This window comes from Passer domesticus, chromosome 4, assembly GCF_036417665.1.
Source record: "Passer domesticus isolate bPasDom1 chromosome 4, bPasDom1.hap1, whole genome shotgun sequence".
NCBI classification, from domain to species: domain Eukaryota; kingdom Metazoa; phylum Chordata; class Aves; order Passeriformes; family Passeridae; genus Passer; species Passer domesticus.
Window position 1 is genome coordinate 57583851 of NC_087477.1, and position 20989 is coordinate 57604839.

The 20989-nt window shown below is 42.6% G+C and overlaps 1 protein-coding gene across 10 annotated transcripts in view; it reads left to right on the forward strand.

The window, feature by feature from the left end:
• Positions 1-20989, forward strand: part of LNX1 (ligand of numb-protein X 1) — a 120773-nt gene that overhangs the window by 45456 nt on the left and 54328 nt on the right. For 4 of the 10 annotated variants that reach the window (XM_064418153.1, XM_064418147.1, XM_064418154.1 and 1 more), the window contains one exon: positions 8984-9464. In XM_064418153.1, coding sequence (XP_064274223.1) covers positions 9079-9464 — 386 coding nt within the window. In that variant the 5' untranslated portion in view covers positions 8984-9078. Of the gene's footprint in view, positions 1-1885; positions 2022-3251; positions 3388-8983; positions 9465-12848; positions 13471-20989 lie in introns of those variants that run through there. The other 6 variants (XM_064418149.1, XM_064418148.1, XM_064418150.1 and 3 more) reach the window with 6 other exon arrangements.

Genomic DNA, 20989 nt, shown 5'->3' on the forward strand with positions numbered 1-20989 from the left:
CTGCATATTGTGTGTTTTCTCATCTTTTTGCAGGCTGCCTATAGGCTGTACCACTCCCCTAAGTTGTTGAAATTTACCTGCTGACTACCTCACCAGGGCTTGTGCCCTCCTTTATCCAGAGTCCTGAATGGAACTGGGCCCCAGCAGTTGTGACCCTGAGACTGAGTGGCAAGGAATGCTTTCAGATTGTGCTATTTTAAACAGCAGAGTGTCACTGTACTGTGCAGTTCTTCAATAGTGACCATTTTTTCTGCTTAGGATTTGTTTATTTAGTCATTTTTGTGGACCCAAGTAACAGGAGGAGGAAAGAATAAGATACAAGTATAATTTAAGTTATAGACATCTACAGACATACAATTTTAATTGTATATAGTATATAATATTTACACAATAATTTGCATTATTTTATAACGTATAATATAATAATTACATCTAAATCATAGTACGGGAGTTAGGTGCAACATAAATAAACTTCAGATACAGATGATTAAATCCTTGTTCCACCTTTGAGTGCAATGGGCCAGAGGTTTTAACCCAGGCATTTTCTTCTATTATTTAGACAAGTTGCTCTGGGGAGCCAACTGTTGCAAGTTGCTGCTGTCCCCTCCACAGGCTCAGGTCCATAAAGCAGAAGATGCAATCCAAGTCAGGAGTTTGTGAGAGCTTTCCCTCAGATCAGTTAAAGGCATCTCTCTGGTCATCTTGCTGCACTAGGATTCCTGTGACAGAATCTGGGCACAGTCTCCACTGGCATGGGAGCAGCCAGCTCCCCTTCCCCTGCTCACATAACCAAGTAGGTGCCTCTAACCATGTGGGTTGCTTCTAAAAAAAGCTCCCCACAGGGTGTTGTGAGAACTCATTAAGTAGTTTGCCAAGTATTAAGAAACTCCTGGATCAGAGAAGCAGTTGTAAAGGCACAGTGTAATTAAAACATAGTTTAATTTATTATGTATTATTAGCAGGGTTATCCATCACATGTTTCGTGCTTTGTAGTTATTAAATGTTATCTCGTGGTCACATGTGAGAAGGTGCTGTGTGGTGTGAGGGTGGCAGGTACCCTGGCGTGGGAGCCAGGTTGAGGTGTAAGGTTTCAGTGTCCTGAGGGGAAGAAATCTTCCACTTCTCTTTTGCTCCCGCTTCATCAGCTCCCTCTTCCCTCCCCTCTCTGGGAGGGCAGAGAAGTAGCATCACCCACCTTTCCTGCTGACCCACTTGGGGCCCTGGGAGAGGATTGCAAAAACAGATTAAGATTTACTATGAAGCTGTATTAAGTCAAGATTTTCACAATCCCATGCAATTTACTCTGCCTATTGTATTTTTATTTTAAAGTTAAGTAGGGCAGCCTGCGCAGAGCACACGTGGTCTGCAGTCCCCCTCACAGAGACACAGCAGACACCCCTGCAGCAGGGACCAGGGATGCTCTCCCTTGTGCAGTTTGCATGTTGTACCTGTTCCCAGCTTAGCAGCATCTTAGAAGGCAGCTGGGGCACGTGGTTGTCCAGCCACAAAAATACAGTTCTGTCATCTGCTCAAATGCTGAAAGCAAGCTTGTGGTATTTGTGAGGCTGCCAGTCTTGGCAAAGTCAGACAGAGCAACCAGCCAAATCAGAGTGGTAGTGCACCTTTTGTTACATAACTGGCCATGTCATTTTATAATTTAGTATGTGAAATGCCCATGGCATTTATTATGTCAATTAGGATGAGCATATGTTTAGGAAGCCCTTGAGGAGTCAATCATAATTGCTCACATAGCCTTGCTCCGACCACATGATTGACTTCCTTTGAGCAGGTAGACTGTGTGCCTTTGGGAAGCAGTTACCCACAGCCTGCCCATTTTGCTACAACTCTTCTTCACACTTGGAGTCTGAGCTTTTCATTCTGTCATAAGCTGTCGGCCCAGGTCTGGGTTTACTGAGCTTTGGAAAGAGCAAGAAACAGAAGTTACTGCCTTAACCATCAGTGTTTGACAACTAGAGACATGCAAGCAACAAGTCTTCTTGGAAGTACTACTTTCTACTGAGGTGAGTTCATTCCTAGGACATTTTCCTTATAGTAAGGAATACTTAACCTGACAGATATGTACTTGCTCAGATCTTGTCTTCACTCAGAGCTTGTCCAGCTGTTCCTAATATCATCAGTAGCTCTGGGCTGATGGGTTTTTTATTTTTGTTTTAACATGCTGAGTAAAGTTTTGTATCCATGAAATCATCAGAAAGAGCAATCCAGGTTTGCGTGGGCATGTGAGAGACAGACAAAACAGCCAAATATATTTCCATACATTCCTAACCGGCATTTCAGCTACATAATTCCACAACAAAAAACTTTTTCCAACATTGGTTAATTCTGTAAATTCCAGCATGAGCCACAGAGAAAAAAAAATTCTTTTCAAACAGTCTGGTTCTGGTTTTAGAAGTCACTTTGTGTGCAGGCACAGTATGACATTGCTGTTGGGTCTCACAGCTTGAGCTACAACTTAAAAAGTTGGGGTTATTCACCTACTGTACTGTACCATTGGGTTTTTCTATTCAGCTGAAAATGCCTTTCATCACTAAAGGCTCTGCAAAGTACTTTGATTGTTATAAGCTCTGAGAAAGACTTTTTGACTATTAATAGCTTTGAAAAACCAGCTGTCTTAAAACTGATGCCAGGCAGAGGAGAGGTTTTGGAGCTCCTGTTTGTTGTCTCAGAGACATTCTGTACTGATCTGCTGGACTTTTAAATACAATTATTTTCCTCTAAGAGCCAGTTATAACAGTCTTTCCTATCATCTTAAAAGTCAAGATGAATTCTTACCTGCTAAATTGATATCTCCAGGATTCACAACTCTCCTCCAGCTACTGGCTTTTTACCTGAAGGTATGTATCTTGCCTCTGCCCATAACAAATCTCCATCTAATTACACATCAGGCAGAAAGAAAATGTTGTGATTCTTCTTTAGTCAGAACAGATTTAAAAATAAGTGGAAAGGCAGGGAAAAAAGAGGAATGTAAGAGGAATTCTGGTCAGAAGGCATGATGATAAGATTTTGGGCACGTTAATGTTTTATAAACTTCCTTCAAACAAAGTTTCATGTCTAGGCAAACTGACTCACCCCTTTGGCCTTTAATGCAGCTATGCCAAGATTGGTGCAAATTATTACATGATATTTTGTAGCCAGGTCTTTGAAATGTGAATCACTGTCTTTTTTTTAATCTAAAATACAGTATAATACATATTATTGAAGTATGGGTCATTCTATAATGTTTTCCACAGCTGTTGTATAGTACCACCTTGAACAGTACAGTCAGTGTAATCTATAAAAAACTGCAGTTGGAGAGAAGAAGTTGGTACAAACCATGGTAATGTGAAACCTGTGAGGCTGTTACCAGGAAAGACAGTTTGATGAAAGGTAGGAAGTCAAAACAGTTACTATTTTACTAATGACAAATAGTTTTCTGAAAGCATTCAACCTCATACTTCATTATAAAACCCTGAATATTAAATAGGTGATGTGATCTTGCAACCCAGATTCTGGCAGGAGCAATAAGGTCACAGCTAACCCTGCATAACTGGAGGACTGTGTGTTTTTGCTTGAGAGGGTGAAGGAGAACTTCTGCTCCCTCCTAGTCATGAGGCACTCTTCTCCCCAGTGAGGGCGAGCCACTAGATGGGGACAATGCCCACATCTAACCTGCCCAAATCTAGCCAGTGGCAGCTGGGCTGAGACTTCATTAAAGAGCTAATTCTGTAGCTGTGAAAGCTGTTGAGCCTCCTAGCAATTTTATGTGGATATTTTTTAACACAAACAGGCAAGATGGCAGTCTCCAACCCCCAGAAAAGAAGCTGATTATCAAGGAAGGCAAGTATGTTCACAGCTAGGGTGGTGAAAGGAAGGCCAGGTTAAAGCATCTCTGGAAGAGTGAGGAGCTCCTACCCTTACCTGGCAGCTGTGGCAGGGTGGTTTCCTTACATGCCTGTAGACCGGCCCCTTTGGCCATACAGTGCCTTACTGACCCACATAAATGGATGGCTGTGAGTCACTCAGAGATGCACATTTGTAGGAGATAAGAGCCCATGCTGGGACTGGGGGAATGCTGCAGAATGAATTTGCTATCATAATTTAGCTAAGAAGAGCACAACAGCTCTGTCAGTATAACCTTCATCTCCCACGGGTTGTATGGCAGAGAAACAGGGTGTGAAAATCTGTTTTAATCTGCAGATACAGGATTTGTTATACACATGTTCTGGGTATGTATAAAACAGGAACATTAATAAAAGGTGTCCCTTAAACACGGAGAGAAAGCCAAGATACCAAACCAGCTAATATTTGTCAATCTTACTGTGCTATTTAGAATCCATTTCCTTTATACATGCCACTCTTACCACTGACTGAAGATTTCATTACCACCAAGCCACACTACTTCAGAACGAACTACTGCAGCTAAATTCCTCTTACTGAGGAATGAGCTGCTGACTTCTGCAGCTCATCTTTTCTGCTCCTCTGTTTTCCAGTGACGCCTGCTCACTGGCTTATCTTTCTCAATTTGTGATTTAAGCTGGTAGCTGCTCCTCCAGGCTCGATGTCACTGTTTCTCTGGCCTTTAGGCATCTGTTTTATTCTTTCTTTGATAGCTACTTCCACAATATCTTTCATCACTTAATTGTTTTTCCTTTAGCTTTTGTTACTCATTTTTTGCTACCTGAAGTTTCTCCCCTTCTGTGCCATGCTACTTCCAAGAACAGCCTCCTGCACTGCTGGGTTAATATTTGACAGTGGCTGGGCAGAGGCAATGTGGGGTTCTGCCACTCTGCTTGGCAAGCCCTCTTCTTGCTACACTGCTGCCAGTGTAACTGTAGTGGTAAGTCAGAATTTAAACTTAAGATTGGTTAAATGCTTCACTGGGATGGTATAACTATGGATTTGTTATTGCAAGGAGATGAAAGGCATTCTCTACCTACTCTTCGTGTTTACTGTCCTGGCTTTTTGTGTGGGTTTGTTCTGTCATTCTCGTACATGCTTCTGGTGGCTGCAAATTCCTAAGCAGTGAAGACCAGTAAGATGCAAAATTCTTCAAATCAGTGCAGCCTGTTGGGTAACTTTAAAAAAAATGTTATCATGACAGTGCTTTTCACTGTGGTCACAGCCCTGGGGTTATTTTATGCCCTGATGTGACCATTGTCATTACAGCTTGTGGCTGAAAACTTGGCAATATGGACATCCAGATAACAATGTTATTCTGTCATCATTTGCACTGATTCTTGTGCTTCAGGTCTCTGCCCTGGACGGAACCTTGGTTCACCACAGTGTCACAACACTGTGTGACATTCTTACAAATCAGAACTTGATTCTCTTTATCCAAACCAATCGGTGCTAGGTGCTGTAAAACTATGCTAAATCTGGGACCCGAGTTGTTGAAAACTTCCTGCACAGCAGGGAAGTGGCAAATGCTGATGATGTCTGCTTAGGCATGGGACCACCACCTCCTCTAAGAGCTTCTCCTGCCAATCATCCTTGCAAGAACCACCCTCTCTCAATATGGCCCTGACTTCAAGAAGCATGAGACTGCCAAGGTGACATCCGTGCTCTGCTGAGGCTGCCAGTGGTGGCTGACACCAACTCAAAGGAACATAGGATTTCTCCCCTCTGTTTTCCCATCTCTTCCTCCCTCAAGGACAGGGCTTGAGGAATAGAGGTTCAGCCAAGAAATTATTACCTTTCCTGTTTCACTGTGGTTTACCATCTACCTATGCAGGTTTTCTTGTTCAAAGTGTATTTTTGTTTATTATTCATAGGTACTGGATGAAATAGAAATATACACTAGTAATCAACAGGTCAAATTTAAATCCCTTCTCCCCTCTCTTCTACAATGTTCAAGAGGAACTAAGACTTTAAGCTTCCTAAAAGGACATGATACTAATTATGTAGCTATTATATGACAGCACGTAAATGTTATAAATACAAATGTTATAAATACAAATGACAGATGCAAACATTGCATCTGCCTCTGAATCTGTGTAGCAGTTTCATCACACACCCTCCATGCTAACTCTTTTAGTGGGATAATCACTTCCCAAAGATGGCAATCATTCCATTGCTTGATATGTCCAGCAGTTTATGAAGGTTCATGGACAAATGTGGACCAGGTTAGCCATAAGGGGCTGAGATTTTTTTTTCCAGAATTTATTATAGTATGTAGTCAAGGTTTTCTAAATAATAGACCTCATAGGACTTGAATTTCATGTTCTAAAAACTCAGTGTCTGTTACTAATAAATGCGGATAGTTTTGTTTCCCTGTGCTGTAGCAAGTATTTGTAATTTACATAAACATTGTAAAATTCAGGTACAACTCCTCGCACCTGCCCTTTTCCACTAGCATTGCATTATTAGTATGTCAGATTGAGGAAGAGTATCTGTAACATGGCGAGGACAGTCAGACTTTGACTCCTCTGGGGTTTCTCTCATCATTTTTGCTGCAGCAGAACATGGCCTTAGGGCAGTGGTGCCTCTCTCTGTTGTGATTGTGAAAATAATTACAGTAGCTTTGGAGCTCTTTCCAGTACTCTTTCCAGCTGTAGCTAATTTGTGTCAGGGGCCTTGCTGTGTTGTACACGTGGAAGTGGGGAGAAGTACTTTCAGGGTTAGGTCATGAGTTTGGGAAGGGGTGGCTCAGATGCCAATGTACCTGTTTCTGGGGGCTGCTCTTTCCTCAGAACAGGGCTTTGGCTTTAGCTTTCAGGTTGGCTCATAGGAGCTGTGTGTTGGGTCTCCTGCCAGCAAGCAGCAAGAATTCTGTCCTTGAGAACATCCATGAGGCAACAAAATGCTGGAGTTGGCTGTATTCTGGTGTGTGGTGCATTGGCAGGCACCCACATAGATGAACTTGTGTGTGGTGGTGCAGAGGACATGGCAGGGGAGTGGAGAAACAGCAGCATGTTGCCCACACCCCTGGTTGCTCCAGGTGCAAGGCATTCTGAAAATGTAAAAGATAACAAAGCTTATAGCACTGTGCTACTTTTGTCGTGCTTTATTGGTTTCTAATTAATTTTACATCTATTTTAAGAATCATGCAAGCTCCCAAGCCATGTGTTGCCACTCTTGCAAGCAGTCCTGTTGACTTGAGAAGGCTCCCTCCAATAGCGAGGGATGTGGAGAGCATGGACACCTGCTCACAGCCACCCCACTTCATCTAGAAGTTATCCAAGAGCTTCCTACAGGAGCCTCTTACAGTGCCCAGATAGTCTCCACCACAGCCCCTGATAATTTTTTATCTCATTTTATTTTACTGTGTGTCACCTTAGTAGAATTAAATAATAATTCCTACATTAAGATAACAGGTGGAGCTACTACCTGCACTATGGAGAGATGTTTATTACTTCACAAACAGCTTTTCATAAAGCTCTGGTGAATATTTTTACAAAAGGAAATATTTGACCCAGTTTGGTGTATTTTAAATATTTGCAAGGGTTCTAACAGGCAATGATTTTAATTCCAGTGAAGCTTCTGCTAATCAGAAGACAGAGCTTATGCAGAACTCTCTCTTGCAAGCAAAAACAGGCACTTAACATAATTGCTTCATAAGAATAAGATCTAGCAAAACATTGAAGAGAATGTTTGACATTTAAACATCTGGTTAGTGTTAGTCAGGCTATTATTTTACCTTCAGCCAGAAAAACCTGCCATGTTAAAGTTTAATTTCTCAGGTTGAGAACCCATGAGCTTTGCATAAAAATAAGGGTTTATTTATATGAAAATATGCTCTGTCATAGTCAGATTTTTCTTATTATTCTTTCCCTCATTTGCCCTCAGACATGGGTGTCTGAGGCTGACACATTGTCTCAGCAAATTAAGTCAAGCTGAAAGCAAGGGTACAGTGTTAAGGCAGAGCAGCAAATAAGATTTACATTTTCAAGCAAGAGCAGTAATTAGGTCATTGCATATTTTATATCTTCATGTTTATTTTCAGAGTGGTATATCAAAATAAGCATAGAAGTAATGAGACATAAGTGCTCCAACAAGCAATTGGGGTTCATCAAGTAAAAACTACAAATTACTCTTCAGTTTTACTGCCACCCACAGAGTTTACGTCTTTACAATACCAACAGGCAGGTGTTGTGGCCACAGCTAATTGGGTTTTTAGCTAGGGACATACTTAGGTTTCTGTATGACAAATTATAAAGGGAATAGACCTTCTTTTGAGTAATACACTACTTAGCATTGTGCTGTGGACTTCAGTATGTAAGGTGTTTGGTTCTTTGCAGAGCAAATTAAATTTTGAAGTGATTATGCTTCTGCAGATGGTTATAACTGTTTGATGGCAGGCAGGCAATCTTTGAATGCAGGGGTACAGGTCCATTGCTGCTGTAGTATGAGAATGGTCTACAGGGCCAAGCTCTAAATTCTCATGACCCAAATTATCCTCCCTCTGGCTACAATACAGTGTTTGTCTGCCTGTGTGCATTAGGTGAAGCTGCTGCTCTCCCTTGCTGTGCTGAACAGGCAACTTGGCCAGCAACCTTTACTCTTACCTGTATTTCTGAACAAAGTCTTGCAGTGTTTGCCCACACACAATGCTACTTTTCTGGCAGAAGTAATGTGGCCACAAAATCATCTGCCTGGAACTGCAATTATATGCTAATTTAAGGTTTTCAACAATTAAATGCCTGTAGTATTTCTCCCTATCTTAATATCTTTACAATGAAAGTATCTGTGTAAATTAAGCTAGATTTATGAAATAATGACTCTGGAGTTAATTATCTCTTGTTTTTCTGCCCCCTTCTTTGCTTTACTCTCCCATCCCAAAGACACAATCCTTTCCTAGCACCTGATACAGTACTTCATATCCAGATACTATAATACTTCATGTCCAGTACTTCATATCCAGATACTATAGTACTTCATGTCCAGTACTTTATATCCAGATATTATAGTACTTCATATCCAGTGCTTCATATCCAGATAAGAAAACACAACCCAGAACATAATCATTCGGCTTTCCTCCCCACAGATCTGACGGCACACAAGCCTTGCTACAGCTCTCACAAACAGAAAACGGGCTGAGTATTCCCACCTGCCCCCTTTTGAATTGCATCAATTCTGATTATGAGCCAGAAAGAAGAAGAAATGGAGGACAACTCCCTGCCACTGTGTGTCACCTGCGGCCAAGCGCATTTACCGGAAGAAAACCACTTGTACAGCTACACCGAAGAAGTAGATGATGATCTGATATGCCACATTTGCCTGCAACCTTTGCTTCAGCCATTAGACACGCTCTGTGGTCACACCTTCTGCACAGCCTGCCTTACAAACTTCCTTGTGGAAAAAGACTTCTGTCCCATGGACCGCAAGCTTGTGATTCTCCAGACGTGCAGGAAGTCCAGCATACTAGTGAATAACCTCCTGGATAAGCTAATGGTTAGCTGCCCTTTCACAGAACACTGCTCAGAGGTTGTGCAACGTGGTCACCTTGAACAGCATTTCCAAACCCAGTAAGTTGTTGTTGATAGACCTTTTCTCACTCCTTTTTTTTGAGTAGAGGAAAAAATATCTTCAATTAATACTGGTCAAAATAGACAATTGACGTAAAGAAAGAGTTGTTTATTTCACTCCCAATGAACACAGTATCATTAATTTTGAGCTGAATTTAGTCAATTTATAGTCCAAGATATAGGCTATATCTTACTCTTTTTTTAGAACCAAATGCATCAATGCATGTAAGGTACTTCATGCTATTGTTAGCAGTTCTGGGTGAATACTTTGTGGTTAGCTGCACAATGACAATGTGTATGTAGTCCAAAGAGATCTGCATGTTTTGGGAAGCTGAGCTATTATAAATATTTTAATAGCACATTATAAAGGGTTTTATAATTGCCCTTTCTTCAAACATTTTTGAATCTCAAATGACCTATATGAGAAGTAGAGCAGAAAATATTCCAGTTTGGTATTGGTCTTGAACCTGAGTGCTCCTTTTTTCCAGGTGAGCACTTACCCAGGGCACCATGGGGCTCACAGAGAGACAGAGTCTGGAAATCTGGCTGGACTCCCTTTCCAGCCTTGTCCCTCCTGGTAGCCAGGACACCCTCCATCCTGCCTCTGGGAGAGACCTCTCCAGGGAGCAGTTTGGCTCCTCTGCAATGAGAGAACTGAATGATTCTCTGTTTTGCAGAGTAAAAGCATGTGCTGCTGCTTTTGTCTTGCATGTTCTGTCTTTTTTGTAAGGAGGGCAGAAACGTAAAGAGGTACTTCAAGGCTGTGATTTCTGACAGCACCCTCACACTTTGGCACAGTCTGCATAACAGCACCTCAGGTCTGAGGAGAGATGGGGTCTAAGATGTGCCCTTTTCTGTGACCTGTATCTGTTACCCAGTGAAATTGCTTCCCCTGAAGTTTGCAAGGTGTAAATCATGTTGCTAGGTGTGTACCTCTGCATATGCAACGTGAAGGAAGCCTTGAGCAGCTGGCATAGGGCTCCAGACTGTCCTACTGCAGAGACATGGCAGTACTGAGGACCAGAGCATGGCTGGTGAGCAGGCTGGTGAGCCAGAGGGTGAAGGTGTGCCCACATACTGCACACTTCACAGTCTGCGAGCCCACAAGCAGAAATGGCTCTGCAGCCTGCCACTTAACATGTCCTCATTTGCACTGGAGACCTCATTTCCTGAAGCACCTGGATTCCCACTAAGAATTTATTCACTTGAAGATATTCACTGAGTTACGGTATCCTAACCAACCAAAAATGTGATGATTTTGCAGTACTAAAACCAAAAAACCCCACAAACTTTAGCAATGGATTTACCAATCCCTTGTGAAGGTTGTCAGACCGCTTTTGACATGCTGGAGGTTTGGTGTTTGTGGATTGGGGTGCCCTTGTCCCCACATTTCTGGATCTGGCTTTCCCCTGAGGGGAAACGTCTTGCCAACAGCTTCACACCGTGCTGCTTCCCATCCGGAGGGCTAATAATATCTGGTGCATGGTGCTTCTGGCTTCCAGCTCAGTGGCAGCAGGCCCCAGCTCAGGCCAGCAGTGCTGTGGGAGTTCCACTGTGTGCAGCTAAGGGGATAAAATAACAGAGATACTCATAATTTTCTGTCTTAGGACAGTGCTTCTCTAATAGGCCTCAAATGTTAATTTCAACAGAAATGCAGGTAAGCGGACTGTTAGTCTTTTGTGATCTGCTGTCACTGAAATTATGTTTCTCTACAGATTCCAAGTACAAAATCTTGAACCTCTAGTGCAAATGCCCTTTCCCTTTGCTATACATATAGCTGAATTTAATGTGATTTAGACCTCCCTGTTTGTCTTCATTCTTTTGACATGATGATGCTGTGGCCATAAAATTAGCAGGACACCCATTCCAAATTTACCCTCAACCCCCAATAAATAAGCAAATTGGAATGTTGTTTTGTGCATGGAAGCCACACAGCTAGCACAACTTCTGATTTTTAGTGTTGATTTTCCTACATGGATATGTGCAAGTCACTCCCATATTTTAGTGTCTTTTCCTTAAGATATATAGTGAAAGGTACCCTTCACTATATATCTTACAGAATTGCAGTGCTATAAACAATGATTTTGTCCTGGCAAGTTTTATTCTAGCACTTATTGTTGAATGCCAGTGGCTTGGCCTGGATCTTCCCCTCAGGATCCTCAGGATGCTGTGCTTCTGGCTTGCTTGGCCTGAGCCCAAACAGAGACAGAAAGAACTGTCTCAGTAACATATTCCCACCATCTCTTGCTGTTGCCTCTCTCCTGTGTCAGGTTCCCTGCACCAGTCCCAGGTCTGCAACCCCCAGGAGCAGAAGACTGGAGAGATGCAGTAGGGTCTTCCTACCCTAAAGCCTCTAATGTAGTGAAGTACAAAACATTGCTACACAGCAGGACATTTTTCATCTTTGCTACTCATGACCTGGCTTTTCTTTCCTCAGAATGGTTGGGAGTGCTGACTTACCTTAAGGCCAAAGGGCAGAGACAGGGGAATAGGAAACCATGGAAAACTTCTGCTGTTGGGGGTTTCAGCTTTACAGGGGATAGGTACTGCAACCCCATTAGCATTCCCACTTGAGGGAAGAAATAGGAGGGAACATTCTGAGTGATCCCTAGAGGTGGACTTCTACATTCTTGTGCTTGCAGATAGTGCATAGTACCTTTATTTTTTTTTTAAACACAGCATTAATTAATTATCACCTAAGGTATCTTATGCCTCTGCCTAATTTAATTGTTGGAAATGCAGAGGCATTTCCTCTCTTGCCACTCCATCTCCAATTAATGGCAAGGAGAAGAATGTTGTGCTCTCTCATGCCCAGGGACAGATTAAACAGACTGAGCTGATGCTGTTCTCTTTAACTCTTGCGAATCAATAGAGGGAAGGGAAAATGTCTGATTTTGCTAATTAAAAAAATACAATAATAATCATAAATATTTGGTGTCTGCAGTGAGAACAGTTCAGAGCTCACCTGATCTCTTCACAGAACATTACTGTGCGCTCAGTGAATAAATTAAAGTAGGCTCTGCTAGGGTCACCAGGGTGGTCAGCAGTCCTCACATTACTTGCATTATTCAGGTTCAGACCAGTCCTGGTTCTCAGAGAGAAAGCAAAAGTTTGCCCTGATCAGAGATGAGGTCACTGATGGGACAAGGTGAGCTTGCTGTTTTATGCTTTGTAATTGATGAGAGAACTTTACCATTTTTTTAAACACTGGTTACCATGGAGCAGTCAACTGAAAGCATCCTTATTTAAAGTGTTTGCTCTTGCATCCTTCAAAAAAAAAACCTGAGAAGAGACATGTCCTTGGATTATTACAAGATTTATGTTTGTACAAAAACATCTGACCGGATTTGGGGAATTCAGACTGAGATGCAAGCAGCCAGCAGTTGGCTGTGATCTTTTGCAGTGTTTTACTTTAAAAAGGTGTGGTCTTCTGATATCGCCTGCTACAAAACTCCACGGGGGGCATTTTTTCCCCTCCTTGTCAGACAGCTACACCCTTCTGTGATGCAGTTTAGCTCGTAACCCATCTGCTTGTGGGCAGTGATGTAAACATACCAGCTGCCTCTGAAGAACCACTCTGAATCCTGCAGGAGGCAGGTCTCTTCCCCGAGCATCGCTCTCCTCTGCAGCATAAGTCACTGTCTCGCCAACCACGCTGTGCTGTCCCTAAACCCTCACATCTACCCATCTGAGAGTCAGATCGAGTAATCCTCTTACAGGTCAATGATTTTTGCAGTGTAGCTTCGTTTAAGGGATTTAAGCTCGATTCATAATGTGCTACCATTGCGTTGAAATGGAAAGGCTTGCTTAGAAGGGGCTTGGCTGGCACGAAAGCTTCTCGTTGTGTGTCCCACCAGCACAGAGAGACGGTGGGAAGGAGGAAACCTAGCAGCAGTGCCAGCACTGCACTGAAAATGAAGGCTCTCCTGTTACTGGTCCTACCTTGGCTAAGTCCTGCAAACTACATAGACAATGTGGGCAACCTGCACTTCTTGTACTCCGAGCTGTGAGTACGCACAGTCGCGCTGGCATCGTGCTCTCTGTCTGTCTGTCTGACCCGAGTGGCGGGAAGGGGCTCGCCATGAGCGTTTCGGGGGGTCTGTCTGCCTGTGTGTCTGTGTCTGTGCATACGTGTGAAGAAAATCCTGCAACGTCTTGCCAACAGCTTCACACCGTGCTGCTTCCCATCCAGAGGGCTAATAATAGCAGTACGTCCCCATTGCTTTCTGCCTTGGAAGCAGCTGAGACCTACTGAGTGAAGCTGCTTTTTCCCTGATCAACTTGTTTTTCTGTGCCGATGTTTTAGGTGTTCATTGGTTTAGGGTTTATTTCCATTTCCAAATCCGTGTTTTTCCGTTATTTCTTGTAAATAGCCTTCTGGGGATCTGGGTATAGGGAAAGGCATCAGGATAGACACCCCCAGTAGAGCACTGTCTGTGTACATGCATAATGTTCTGTGTGTAAAGCTGCATGCCTGTAGCAAAACGCTGAGAAGCCTTTCACCAGAAATAATTCACTTGAGACAGAAGAGAATTTTCCCGTATTTCTGTTTTTGCCCACAGCAGAATGTTATTTTTTCTGTAAAGCAAATTTAACTGTAACAATCCATTAATATATCTTCATGCTTTTAAGAAACCCACCTCAAACGACCCCATAGCTGGTCTTTCTAACCCATAAAACAAATATTCTATGGTATATTCTGTAAATGTTACTACTTTAATTTGTGCTTGAATGTTATTGTACTAGTTAGTAGAGCTTTTACGACTAGAAATAGATATTTGTTTCACTATGTTTTCATTAATTATGTGTTGTTTGTATTTTAACAAATTGTAAACTTTCAAGATCTTCATTGAGATAACGAGTGAAATGTCTAATTCTCTCAAAAATGAAAAATTACTGTATTATGCCTACAGTGGGAATATTTTAGTAACAGTTGTGATTAGTACCAAAGAGACTAATTTTCAAATTATTTTGTCTCTACTGTCAGACAAAAATAGCAGTGTTTTGCAGAAACACAAAGTCCCCTTTTGAAATCCTTGTGTGATGTGCATGGCAACTATTAATAATTTAGTCACACTGCGTACAACAGCTTAGGATTTCTGTATGCTGTAGGTGTTTTTAAACATTTACCAAATCTAGTGTTGAGGGTTGCAGCTATGTCCTCATTTTAATTTACTGGCATTTTGTTTAAGAATGTTAATTAAAAAAAAACAGACAAAACCAAAAAAACCCACCAACAACAAACAAACAAAAAACAGTTAAGCCAAGCAGGCTACAGGAGCAATCAAGCTCAAAACAGGGCAGATGAACACTTATAATGGAAACAATGGCATCTGGGACATCTAGTTTCCAGGAAAACAAACCAATGAGATTAATCAGAGCACAGGCACAGATGCAGCCTACTTGCTTTTCTTGGGGAATTCAGGTTCAGTGATTCTCCCAGGATAAAGGGCTATGATGTACAGTAGCTATTCATCTCTTATTTATTTAGCCTTCTAACCCACAGAGATGTTAGTTGTGCTGAATGTCTGCAGTTGTTCTAATGGAGTGGGTGTGGACTGGGGCTTGGACGTGCATCTTCAGTTGTCAGCAATGGGAGGTGCACGTCCCCTCTCCAGTGCCCAGCCCTGGATGCTCTCTGGCACCCTGCTGCCAGGAGCCAGTGCTCAGGGCCTCCCACACCACTCTGCCTCTGGCCAGAGCAACAGAGAGTGGGATTTACTGGGGCTGACACAATCCAAATAGGCACCAGGCAGTTTGACCTCCTTTCAGGAATTTCTCCTTCTCCTCCACGTGTATGTAGTGCCTTTGGTTGCTGCTGGATGCTGCACAAGGCATTGATATACTAATCAGTGGGATGGATTCAAGGTTCTTTCTAATAATAGCACTTGAGAAAAAACGAAAATACTGTTTTCAGTCCTGTTTAATCTATTTATACAAATGTTATGACCTACAGGTTGCTTCTTCAGTTGCTTGGGCACTGCTTGGACATTTTTAATGCAGTTTTATGAGTGAAACAGATAAGCCACTGGTGTCCAGGACAGCCTGACACCCAGGGGCACAGGTTAAATGCCACAAAACTTTTGTACCCCAAAACAAGCGTCTTAAATCTTTCCTCACAGCCGACTGAAGAGTCCCTGCTGTGTGTAGTGTGTCTGATGGCTTGCACCATGGCTCAAAACTAGATTGTAGTAGGCAGAAAGCACTTTTATCATTATCACACTATCTTTGGTTGCTGGCGAGTCCAAACACTGGCCTCAGTCAGGACTCATTATTTTCTTGGCTGTCAGCCACCAGAAATACCAGTTGAGGAGCAAGAGTGGGATGATGGGTTTGCTAGCAACAAGGAAAGAGCTGGAGGACAGTGGGGGATGCAGTTACCATCACTGGTGCTGGCACAAGAGGAAGAATAAGGGTGCTGGGATTAACACTGCCCTCTCTCTCAGACAATCCATCTCTCTCTTTCTACTCTGTTCAAAGGTTATGTTATTTGTATTGCATTGCTGAGGTTTGTTTAATTCCAGGGCATTTTTCTTCCTAAATGTGGAATAGGCTACTTGGAGAATGGGGATAACAGCATAGCACAAAACCCATCTGGAGAGGCAGGCCCTGGAATCCAGCTAAGAAATAAAGAGATTTTATGAGATTTAAAGGAGAGAAATGAGGTTGGGGAAGGGCTGTGCCATACCTTTGCACTTCAGCTAGATGCCACACAGGTAGAAAGGGAGGTGTGTGGTTGTGTTGTAGTGGCACTTTATAAGAGATGTTGGGTGTCACTATTTTTAGTTTTCTGTTAGCAGTCTGATAATTATAGGTATTCCCAGGAAGCCAATACATGTTCCCTGATGTTGTCATCTGCACTAAAACCACTTCCCTAGCTATTGTCTGTTGCTGTTCCCTAAGAACAGTTCTTGACACAGATGATGTTCCTGTCCTTGCTCTTTGCCAAATCGTGAAGAGCAGCATGTGGTAAGCCAGGGCTCTCCCTCTTGAGGAGAAGCCCATGGAAACATCTGAGAGAAGAGCAAGAGAAACCTGTGAGATCTACCTTGAGGGATCTCTGGGAGATGGGGGGATGTAGCCACACCCGCCCAGTGTCTTGCACCATTGTAAGGGTCTACTTAGGTGTTGAGGCAACCCTACCTGAGGGTCCATGCCTTCTTTAAATACCTGTAAAGACTTTGAAAAGCATCTGTTCTCTTTCTTTCTTATTTAACATATCTTTGGAGAGGAAATACTTGCCCTACCATTCTTTTGGGTTGAAGTATGTTATTCCCTCCAGTTAAAAACATGGTAGTGGATCCAGAGGCAGCCTGTGGTCACTCTTAGGAGGCTTTCCTGAGTGTGATGGCCTGTGACACTGCTCACACTATTGCTATCCTTCTCACATCATAGGACAAGCTATGTAGCGGGGTATTTCTCAATAGCAGGATTTTCTGCACCTTTAGCTCAAAGAGCCACTTAGAAATAAAATTGAGGAGAAGGAGGTTGCAAGAGTAGGCAGTAAATAACCTCACCTTGTCTCCCTAAGGACATCAATCACGCGACAGCATGGGGTGCTTTTCCACCTTCTCTCAGTTCAGCACGTGGCCCTGCTGACTGAGCAAGTGCCCGGGTTGGTGCTGGCCATTGCGTGTGCTCAGCACAGGTCAAGCCCTGGCAGTCCTTGGCAGCCACCCCTGCTGGGACTCTTTCCCTCAAGGGATTAAACAGCTCCTGGCCTTAGTCCCTGCTGGTAATACATCAGCTACATCTACCCCACTACTCTGAATCAAGCCATTGTTTTTAGAAATCTTTTGTTGGTTAGGTGGAAATGTACAACCTACATGTGAAAAAAAAAGTAATTTTTTTATTACCCCTTTTGAGTTTTGCATTAAACAGTCAAAGAAATCTCACCAAATTAACTGGATCCAGTTTCCCCACATAACTTATACGCTAATTACTCTCTTAAATTTGAAATCAGCACTTTGGGCTGGAATAACCAGTAAAATTTAGTTTCTCTGTTTATTCAATTTAAAAAGAAGAGATGCAGGTGCCAGCTGTCTTCTAGTGCCATTGAGCTCATCTTTTTTATGGTAAAAACAGTGAGATGCATTCTTCTAGCTCCCTTACAGCACTGAACTCTGCAGACAACTTATTTAATTTCTGTTCAACTCAGAGGGGAAACTTTTGTCTGGCTTCAAGTCTCTCCTTGTAAAATATCCTCCCCACACACAGGCTAGGGAGCACAGGACATGCAATACTCATGACAAATTGATCAGCCTGGAGCACCTTTTGGGCTCATGTGTTAATCCACTGCAAAAGCCACATGTTGGCTTCCTTATCTCTGCAAAGCTGTGTTTATGGAAATCTGTGTCAAAGATAAACTGTGAGGTTAATTAAAGCTGAAAGTGCTGGAAATCAAGGCTTGAATGGAAATATTCTTGAATAACAATATAAATGAAATGTTTAGGATATCTACATTAAATAGCCAGGACAAAACACACTGAGATAAAATTCAGAGGGTCTTTTCCAAGATTTTAGAATTGGATGTCTCTTGGAAAGCAGAACTGAGGTGAATTAAAAGACAAAGGCATGAGTGTATCTTGGGCTACCATTAGCTTCATCCCTATGCTACAGCTTCACAAAGGGGCCAAACATGGAGTTGGTTTTCCTTCAGAATTCTGAGCTCTCCCCCAAAATCTCCAGTGAAGACCTACTAGTGCACCTTTCTCAGCCTAGTCCCTCTCTGCAGTTAGTCTCACCCCTCTCCACCATCTCTCTCCCTTGCCCTTCTACTTCTGTCCTCTGCCCCATACCTCTTCTGGTCCTCAGCTTTGTTTATTCCCCTCCTCTTTCATGTCTTGTTCCTGCCTCTATTGTGCTTCTTTGTATTTCCAACCTTTCGATTTGCACAGGAAAGCTTGAAATGTTAGTACAAGTAAGGCCAGAAAGCGCCTAAGTGGAATCTCATGTAGATGCTGTATTATTGTTAAAAGTACAAAAAGAGTTGTAATCTAAACTCTTAATATTGGAGTGACCAAACAGAATTTTCAAAATATACCGTGTTGCATTCAAGAGTGTTTTATGTTAGCATAGGAGTGCAGCAGAAAGTTGACATTCAATTGACTGTAAATGTCTGGTCTGGTCACTCTTCAGCCAAAGATTAATTGCACTCCTTTAGCAGCACAGTAGGGTCTGGGTTTCTGCCCCACCTTCTGCCACCCTCTCACAGAGATGGTACCTTTCCCCACCAGCACATCCCTCCTGGCTTCTCTGCATAGGTTAGAGGGTGCTGAGTTTTTGTGGAATGATTAAGTGTTACTGGTTAGCATTTTTTTCCCCAGCGCTGTGATTCTAGGTTCAGAAATAAATTTGTCTAGGACAGCTCCAGAAACCAAAAACCCCATGAGAGCATTAAGAATATGTTGGTTCTGCCTGGGAATTTTGTGTATAAGGAAAATAATTTTAGTTATAGGCTGAGAAATATCCTGCTTCATTTTCATCTATGCATGCAAAAAAAAAGTTACCTTTACTCCAGTCATAGCTACCTACACCCACTTGAGATCAGAATTAGACCTTTTATTCTTCTGGATTGTTTTCTCAAGGCTTCTCACACCTTTGGAAAAGGCTGACATTGTCCCGTATCAATCTCAACAAACACATTTTGTTGCCAAAAGTAAAACCTCAGCCAGCCAAAAAAACACTAAAACTCTGCCAAGATGGAAAGGCAATGCAACAATTATGGTTGGCAGAAAGGTTTCTTTTTAGGAATGACTTATGTCTCAATTATGTTTGATTTTTCTGTAAGTTGCTCAAAAAAAAGGTGCTTACATGCCTGGCCATGTAACAGGAGCACAGAGGGGTCAAACTTTTATCCCACTTGGAGGCCACCTCACAACAGGCAATCCACTTTGGAATGGGGACCAAAACGGGCAAAACACCAAAGGTCTGGGGGGCTAGGAGGAAGGAATGAGGGGGTGGGAGTTGCAGCAGGCTGGTGATCACTCACAAGCAGCAGACTCTGGTTTCTTGCCTGACATTAAGCCACACAAGCCGTATGCCGCAAGTTTGGCCGACCTCCGCATCTCTCTGACAATTAACCTAGTTTAACACTGGCACTGGCAGCATGACAAGGATATTTTTCCTTGAGCTATTTCTCTGACAAATCTGCCAGAACTGGGCTGTCCTGCAACGTGAGGATAAGCACTGCTCTTGCAGAGCTCTTATGCCTGTCGTAGCTTAAATCCTGCTCTGAATACTGGTTCTGAGATCAGCCACAACGCAGCTTGTTACACTGTAGGGAAGCAGACTAGCAGGTCTGAGGGTCTTCTTGGATATCTTTAACACTCTTGACCTTTTGGGGGAATCTGCCTTTAAGGTTCCCAGTCCACAGAGTAGCTAACTGCATTTCATGACCTTCTCCATGATGGGAGCTATTGTTCAGGAGCTAGAACAGATATTCTGCATCTTGGCATGTGACAGCATGGCTGAACTGCCTCCTGGAGCCATGCAGTAGCTGGGTGCACAAGGATGCCAACAAGCACAGGACACAAACCTAGAGGTTTTGTATTAACATTGAGGCGATGTTGGACTAAGAGCAGCCTGTGTGGCAGCATGCAGGTGACTTCTTGGGGCTTCCCCTTTCAAAAGCAAGGGTCCAGGCTGGTCCCTCTGTGTTGAACTGGTACCTCAGTGGAGGTATCTGTTAGTCAATAACATGTTACCTGTCATGACTAAACCCCCACTACCACCAAAGAATTCCTGGTTTGGATCTGAATTCTGTTTTGGGATTAAGAAAGTGAATTGTTTTTACAACATCTTAACAAGCTGAATGAACCCCTTGGTCTCAGCCAAGTTGCAGCTGGTAAAGGCTGAATTTCACTAGTGAATCCTTGGGCTCTCCCTAGAACATGCTTTATCCATTCATTTAATTTATTGATTGACAACAGATTTTGAATACCGAGCAAGGCAAGTTCAGCAGCAGCCCAGTTAAACGGCTGGAGATTTCAACAGATGTACAACTTTTGCACAAAGAAAAAATTCTGTAAATCATCCATAACTTTTACATGGTGTACAATATATCCTTCCCACATGAAAGAAAGTAGGCTGACTGTAACAGTGGGCAAGCCATACACTCAGAATTTTTCTTTGTCATTTTGGTTGGGTTTCTGCTGGCAGCATCCTCAAATTTTATTGACAAAGTCTTGTTCTCCTCAGCAGTGCAGGCAGAAAACCAGATTTGTAACAATGACACCTTGCCATTGTCTGTATCTGCTCCCATTCTCTCCTTTTATCAAGGCACTGGGCTGACTATAGAGGATATCTGGGAGAGGAGTAAGAAATTACCATTGACTCCTCTGTTTTAATGGAGTTGTCTTGCTCCATAACATTGCTGTGACATGTGGTATGAAGTAGGCTAAGACAAGATATTTTCAGTTGCTGGATCCATCTTAATTTTTATTTGCTCTTCTACTAACTTACAGCATGTTATTTACCTGAATAATGTAAAATAAGTGAATAAAATGCCTTTAGAGCTATAAATT